The sequence below is a fragment of the Mixophyes fleayi genome, chromosome 2, assembly GCF_038048845.1.
Source record: "Mixophyes fleayi isolate aMixFle1 chromosome 2, aMixFle1.hap1, whole genome shotgun sequence".
Classification (NCBI taxonomy): Eukaryota; Metazoa; Chordata; class Amphibia; order Anura; family Limnodynastidae; genus Mixophyes; species Mixophyes fleayi.
This window is the reverse complement of record NC_134403.1, coordinates 35,573,331-35,580,692: the sequence shown is the minus strand read 5'-3', so window position 1 is coordinate 35,580,692 and position 7,362 is coordinate 35,573,331. Positions and strand designations below refer to the sequence as shown.

Sequence of the window (7,362 nt, the reverse complement as noted above, 5' to 3'; positions counted from 1 at the left end):
ATAGAACAATTTATTTTGGTTAGCCAATAAATGTATCATTCCTATAATATTTTTGTCTTTTTTTGACACAAAAGTATTTAACATCACATAGATTTTTCTGGCTGACATGGTACTGCAATAATTAAGAATTATTTTTTTAGCTACACATTATAAAAAGGTGTCAGAAGACACAGTCATCCCAGGTAGCTGTGTATGGGGCTGCGTTTAATGGTAAGAGCAGATTTGTGGTCACATGAGATTTGTTTCAGAGAACTTTAGCCAACGTTGGATGTAGCACTCTACATAACTAACATTTATAAGATATAAGAGTAAATGGTTGCATTTCCACCCCTGAGATCTAAATGTGTAACACTAATTTCAAAATTTAAGAATTGTATAATAAAAGTACAAAGAAAAGCATATGGAAAACACATTCAAACACATTACATGCATTAATTTCCATATATTTCCCAAAATATATTGTGAACAAGTCCTAAAAGTTAACACTTAAGCAGGCAGTAGACAGCTTGATTGTTACTGTAGCGTAGCAGTTTTGTTTACTCACACCAGGGGGTAAATGTATGAACATGCTGGTTCTTCAACACCCGCGTGTTCAGCGTGTTCGGCGATTAAATTTCAAGCGGCGCTGCATTGTAAAGGGAAACTTCCCTTTACAATGCAACGCCGTTTAAAATTTAATCGCCGTACACGCTGAACACGTGAGTGTTGAAGAACCCGCATGATGATACATTTACCCCCAGTTCTCTACTGTTTTACTTTACTTTACTTGTATTTTATTTTTTGTTTTTTGTTTTAATTATTATTATTTGTTTTATGTGCCTCTTCAGTTGCCAATTCTCATTTTAATCCTTTTTATATTAAGCACCATACCCTATATTTTATTAACAGCAGCAGTACTCACTGAGAACACTCCACATTATTTTACTGTCGCATACCCACCATATAAACACTCATAAGAATTATTATGCTGGTGTTTTTGTTTTTTACTATTTTACCTTTGAATATCTTGTAAAACTATAATTTTTTAATTCTGATTCTTGTTTAATCAGCTTAAATACCTTCTATACCATGTATTGAATTGCTAAAGATGTGTTCTTAAGCGACTTAAGCATATATTTTCTGTGTCATTCTAAAACCTCTTCCGAATGGTTAATCATGCAGAAATGTTGCACAATTGTGGGCTTTACTTTGAAGGCACTTTGTCATAACTTGTTGTCAGTGAAAACGTAACGTTTTTGCTGTGATTAGAGGAAGTTGTAAGCAGTGAGTCACTTTGTGTAGAGCAATTTAGGTATCCAGGTACTGTATAAATAGGCAAGATTAGCTCACAAAGAATCAGAGATAAGGAAAAAGCCAAGAACTAAGAACTAATACAGCACCGAACAGAACCAGCTATGAAACCATTGTTCCTAGTATTTCTTCTTTCTGTAGAATATTGTACAGCTTTCCCTGCACAATCTCCCCCAGAGAGTGAGGAGCGGGATGCCAAATTTGCTGAAGTGAGTATAAAACTAATCTGTAATTGGCAATATACTGTGAGATATTACTGTCTTTTTTATGTTACAATAGACATATATATATTTGTATATGTACATAGTTTTATGTTGTTGCTAATTTTTGTGCTAATTACCAGCATTACCTTTATTACGGTAACGTTATGTCTGAAATATGCGTGGTCAACAAATGTTTTACCAATTGTACCATACTTCACTCCCCAGAGTAACTTTTCTATTAGAGACTATGAATCAGATGTATTATATCACTTAACAAGAAAATATTGTCCTTAGTAGTAGATTAGGGCATATTTTCACATCTATTTATTGCATTTTTCCATTTGCACCAATTTCCCCTAAAGAATATTAGAAGAATATACAAATGGAACATTTTATATTGTTACAATCAATTGCAATTTATTTTTCTAACCCATTTTAATTTTCAGTATATACTTCATTAGATAGTATTCATTTACTGATAATATTTTAACATATGGAAAACTATTTTGGGCACTATTGCTCTGAAGATAACAGTGGAGGAATATTAAATATTTCTATTTATTTTTCTAGGAATATTTGCAAAAATACTACAACCTTCAGACGAATGGAGGACGCCAGTCAAGAAAGAAAAACATCAGTCCATTTTCAGAAAAAATCGGAGAAATGCAAAAGTTTTTTGGATTAGAGGTGACGGGAAAACTGGACTCTGACACCATGGAAATGATGCACGAGCCAAGGTGCGGGTTTGTGGATGTGGGTGAATTCAGCACTTTCCCTGGAAACCCCGGTTGGAGGAAGAAAGATCTGACCTACAGGTAACACTGAACAAAATTATGTTTTCTGGTCAGAATGCAATAGGTAAATAGAATCTGAAATAATTACCTTTTTTTATTTTATTATCAGGATTATAAACTATACACCAGACATGCCCAGATCTGAGGTGGATGTAGCTATTCAGAGAGCATTCAAGGTTTGGAGTGATGTGACCCCCCTGACTTTTACCCGGGTCTATGATGGTGCCTCTGATATTGAGATTTCATTTGCAGCACGAGGTATGTTCCAATGAAATGCTCCGTATTCTATACATTAAAATAGAACCTAAAGCCACTAAGAATTGTAGCAAGACACTAAAGTTCTTCTTTCCACAGTTCATAACGACTTCTACCCATTTGATGGCCAACACGGAACATTGGCCCATGCTTATGGCCCTGGCAATGGCATTGGTGGAGATGCCCACTTTGATGAGGATGAAACATGGACCAGTGGATCTAATGGTGGGTTACTGTCTTTTCTTCTCTTGCTTTAATATAAACTGACTAATATATATGATATCATTTTAAATGTAATTAAATGCCAATATTAAAAACCATATATGATTTATAGAGCTCTCATTAAACAGGTATAGTCTTATATCTGGCATCAGATCTCCCCAGTACTAACGCATTCAACATAATTTAGATTTAACTATTATTTAATCTTTTCACTTAATCTAGTGGCTTGATCATATTTTGTAAAATAAATGAATAAAAAATAAAGTTAAAAATAAACATATAAAAAGAATCATACAAAAAACTAAAACTAAAATCAATAGCTCTGAAAATAAGTAAACACTACAATTCCTACTGATGTATGTGGGTTTATAACTGAATAAAATTGTGTACAACATTTTTGACATTCCTATATTCAGGAGAAATGGCTAATTAAGTTTGGGGGTTAATTAATAAATGTATCATTTGGCAAAAATAAAATATCTTCCCCTGTTTGCTTCCATGTTCCATAATACAATATAACTGTTTCGATATGCTACTATAAGGAAGCAGCATGACTTATAAACTGCATTTGAATATAAATTTATATATCTGAATATACAAGGTCATATTTTTACACAAGTCCTCTCTGCATTTAAAGGGTACAACCTGTTCATTGTGGCTGCTCATGAATTTGGCCATTCCCTTGGTCTCTCCCACTCCAACGACCCCAGTGCCCTGATGTACCCAACCTATCATTACATCGATCCCAGTGAATTCCACCTTCCGGAAGATGACGTCAATGGAATTCAATCACTCTATGGTAAGGAAGGATAATATCACACCTCTGTATGAGAACATTTAACAGACGCTTCCGTATCGACCACATTGGCCAATCTGGAATGGCTGAAAGATTAATAGAGGATATAGCTGAATTATATTGTATAATTCCTTTATAACAGGAGTAAGAGTAATCCCCGACCAGCCGACTCTACCTGAACAGCCAACCAAACCAGACAACCCATCTACCTGCCAGCCAAACATTACTTTTGATGCTGTAACGACTCTGCGTGGGGAAATCCTATTCTTCAAAGAGAAGTAAGTTTCCTGAGTTTCCAAATTTATTTTTACCTTCCGAACTGTTTAATTTGTTTTATTCTAGGCTAACCTTAAAAACAATAATATATGTTTTTGTTCCTTAGACATTTCTGGCGCCAAATTTCCCAGGACTCAGTAGTTGAAAATCATTTAATCAGCAGCTTCTGGTCCGCACTTCCAAATCACATTCAGGCTGCTTATGAGTACAGGGAGAAAGACCAGGTTCTTATCTTCAAAGGTATTTTTTATTTATTTGTTATGGAATTCTTAAACCAACTTTGATACTCTACAGAGTCGCTTTGTAGGTAGGAACACTAAGCATGTACCTTTAGATAGCTAAATCTCTATCTCTGAGCTTTACAGAAACATCATTCATGACATCAAGCCCCCCTTTCTCAATCCAGGCTTACGAAATTTATCTCTTACATTTCACTTTTTTAAGAATATCTTCACTCATTTGGGGTTGCTCAGAGAAAACAACAGTCCTTGCCTAAAGACAGCTATAAGTTTAACCCTTCCCTGTTCAAAGAAAGTATAGAAATGAAATAAATATTTCATAGATTGAAATATAATAGAAATTTGTTTTTCAATATTTACATTTACAACACTAAGGCAAATGTAATTATAGTAATATACACATAGAGGTTCTAAAAAATAAGGGTTTAGAAAAATATATAATACATTTGTGAGTATTCTAAGCAGCTAATCCTTAACTATTGGCATATAACATACAATATAACATGTAACACAATTTATATATGTTTCCTTAGGCGCTAAGTACTGGGTTATAAATGGTTATGAGGTTACAAAGGACTCTCCAAAGAGCATTTATAAGTTGGGATTTTCACGGACTGTTCGGAAAGTTGATGCTGCCGTCCATGATGAAACATCAGGAAAAACATATTTTTTCGTAGGCGACAAATATTGGAGGTAAGATGAGTATCAAACCGTGTTAATATTTTCAGAATGAATAACGTACTACAGTAACCAGAACTAGCAGCACGTAATTTATTTTCGTCATAAGTTTACAAGCCCTGAGATTTGATACAGTATAGCAAGATTAAGCAAACATTCTAGGCTACAAATTGCTAGTGGCAATGTCATAATCATCATCATCTATTTACATAGCGCCACTAATTCCGCAGCGCTGTACAGAGAACTCGCTAACATCAGTCCCTGCCCCAATAGAGCTTACAGGCTAAATTCCATAACTTACACACACTGACAGAGAGAGAGACTAAGGTCAATTTGGTAGCAGCCAATTAACCTACTAGTATGTTTTTGGAGTATGGTAGGAAACCAGAGCACCCAGAGGAAACCCATACAAACATGGGGAAAACATACAAACTCCACATTCCCGAGCAGCCATCAAACTCATGACCCCAGTGCTGTGAAGCAGAAGTGCTAACCAATAAGCTACCATGCTGCCCAATTTAGGATTTTGTTACCCTTTCGATATGATTACATATTTGACCGTTCTATTTTTCAAATTTTTCTGCAGCTACGATGAGGAGAAACAGAGCATGGACGCTGGATCACCTAAAAACATAATAGACAGCTTCCCTGGAATTGGAACAAAAGTTAGTTCTGCTTTCCAAAAAAATGGTAAGTAAATAATATTATTTTTTTTACTCATTATTTGTTAAACAATGAATGAAAAGGCTTTGATGTTATTATTGATTATTTTAGCAAACAGTAGAAACAGCAAATTACTGAAGATTAGAGAAAACAACTACCCCATAACATTGGCTGATTCCATCTCTCTCTCTCTAACTAGTAGACTCACAGCAGTCCCACCATGTCTGGGTCTCTCGCCTTTTGGTAGATTCTCCCATCCCCATCTATCCCAGCCCATTACCCCAGCATATAATGTCTTTATCCAGACATGAACGTTTTTAATCCCAGCGCTGACACCAATGTGTCATTTGCATCTGATTTGAATATCTGCCTCAGCTCATGTGAAGAGATTAACAAAGCATGTATGGGTGGTCTACCTTAAAGGGATTGTCTCACTATTGTCCAATAGGTTATCTTACTTAATTTTGCCTGACACAAATACGAAAGGAATATACTGCAAGCTGTCCATAGCGTTTCAATAGAGCTCTATAGAAGAGTTTTGGATTGACTAAGACCATCATCGATGGGACCAGCATCGAGAGCTGACTGCCTGGTTCAGGCACCAGAAGGGTTCCCTGAGGGGTTGCCCCCCCATTGACGAAAAGTTGGAAACCACACATAAAGAATATTGATGTTTCTTTTGATAAAGGTTGGAAAAAATATCTTTAAATCTATATTTTTCATTACTTTTAGGGTTTCTGTATTTCTTTGACGGACATCAGCAGCACGAATTCAGCACCGCTAAAAGGAGAGTCACACGTTTATTAAAGAACAACAGCTGGTTAAAATGTGGACGTGAAAATAAAATTAATAAGATCAACAACCTGGGGAGAGTTTTTAGAAAATAAAATTATGTGTGCAAGTTTGATATTTTTATTTAAATTAATTTTTTTATCCAGAAGATGTGACATTGTTTTATGTAATATGCGCTTTGTTTTTTTTTTCTTTTTCGCATTTTTCAGTGTTAATGAATGAAAGTTGTTATTTAAATTAAATGTTGAATATTGTTTTATATAATATGTGTTTGAAAAAATAAAACTTTATTTTATTTCAATATTTTTATTTTGTTGTTTTCTATTCTTTATTATTCACATGCAAGAATACACTGCTTAGGGGAGAGGGGTGGATGTCAGGGGACATGGTCCCAGAGGAGGTGGCGGGGGAGGGGGATTGGTGGCCATTGATAGGGACACTTCTCTGAGAAAAGGGTGTCAGGGGTAAAAGGAGTTGGTGAAAGAATCCCATGAGAGTAGCAGGGGTGTGTTGGGCTGGGGGCAGGTGGGCATTTTGCCCCAGGGCAGAACAATTTGCCCTTTTTTGGATTGATCCACACAGTTCATGGGTGTGTCTGGCAGAGAAGACAGCATAGGCTGTTCCAATTGTGTTTTATTAGAAGTTCCAAGCATACTTATTGGTGGATGTGCTGGCAATTGACCAATCAGAGTGGTGGGGGGTCCTCACACATGGATTGGTGAATGACTGGAACTATCCCCTAATCACAGCGCTTAATATGATGGCATCCTGAGACAGCTAAGGCAGGAGGGATAAGTGATTCATTTGTGTTGCCACCAATGTCCTGGTTTCTGCATCTTTGGGAAGGTCTACATTATCAAGCTACTAGAGATTTTTGAATGAGGGGGGGGGGGGGGGGCATTACAAAGCCTCTGTAGATCTAGTTGTTTATTATATGGTAAACAACAGATATGTCGTCAGTGCCTCTTGATACTTGGTTTTTTTTTGTTTTAATTTGAGGATTACAGTTGCCTCTCTTGTAAGAAGCAGCAATTCTCCTTCTTATGTGTCCCATACATAACACTTGCCAGACTTGTGTATATATAGTTTTAGTGCCTGATTGTTGTGTTTTATTTTGTTCCTCCAGCAGTTCCACACAAGAAGGGCATTAACCC

General features: G+C 36.0%; 1 protein-coding gene across 1 annotated transcript; it reads left to right on the top strand.

The window, feature by feature from the left end:
• The first annotated feature begins 1,286 nt into the window (after positions 1–1,286).
• LOC142140065 (matrix metalloproteinase-18-like) lies at positions 1,287–6,398 on the top strand. The gene is made up of 10 exons (XM_075197927.1): positions 1,287–1,499; positions 2,064–2,308; positions 2,397–2,545; positions 2,642–2,767; positions 3,402–3,563; positions 3,703–3,838; positions 3,943–4,076; positions 4,609–4,768; positions 5,340–5,443; positions 6,149–6,398. The coding sequence occupies exons 1-10, from the start codon at positions 1,395–1,397 to the stop codon at positions 6,301–6,303; spliced, it is 1,476 nt and encodes a 491-aa protein (XP_075054028.1). The 5' UTR covers positions 1,287–1,394; the 3' UTR covers positions 6,304–6,398.
• Positions 6,399–7,362: the final 964 nt, after the last annotated feature.